The sequence below is a fragment of the Bison bison genome, unplaced genomic scaffold (assembly GCF_000754665.1).
Source record: "Bison bison bison isolate TAMUID 2011002044 unplaced genomic scaffold, Bison_UMD1.0 scf7180017854148, whole genome shotgun sequence".
NCBI classification, from domain to species: domain Eukaryota; kingdom Metazoa; phylum Chordata; class Mammalia; order Artiodactyla; family Bovidae; genus Bison; species Bison bison.
In genome coordinates, this window is record NW_011484721.1 from 1 (window position 1) to 309 (window position 309).

At 32.0% G+C, this 309-nt stretch overlaps 1 protein-coding gene across 1 annotated transcript in view; it reads left to right on the forward strand.

The window, feature by feature from the left end:
• Positions 1 to 131: 131 nt before the first annotated feature.
• Positions 132 to 309, forward strand: part of LOC105000113 (5-hydroxytryptamine receptor 2C-like) — a gene marked incomplete at its 3' end in the record, with an annotated part of 5304 nt that continues 5126 nt past the window's right edge. The window contains exon 1 of the mRNA XM_010855829.1: positions 132 to 166. Within this exon, the coding sequence (XP_010854131.1) occupies positions 132 to 166 (35 nt within the window). The remainder of the gene's footprint in view (positions 167 to 309) is intronic.

The window sequence follows — 309 nt, forward strand, 5'->3', positions numbered from 1 at the left end:
TTATGCAAGTTATTTCAAATTTTAGTAATTCTCTTTTTTTTTCTCTCCCCAGAAAGGATGGCATAGTGAATCCAGTCTGTTAAATTTCCTCATCTCAATTTTAAACTTGGTTGCTTAAGACTGAAGCAATCATGGTGAACCTGAGGAAAGCAGTGCACTCATTCCTGTAAGGATGTTATTACCTATTATTTTTGAAAACTAACTTTTCAGAGTGGTTTGCTCAAAAATTTTAAACAGGTTTTTATATGATTATTCCACTATATTTCCCTCAACATGCATAAATGACTTGCATACCAATAGACTAACATT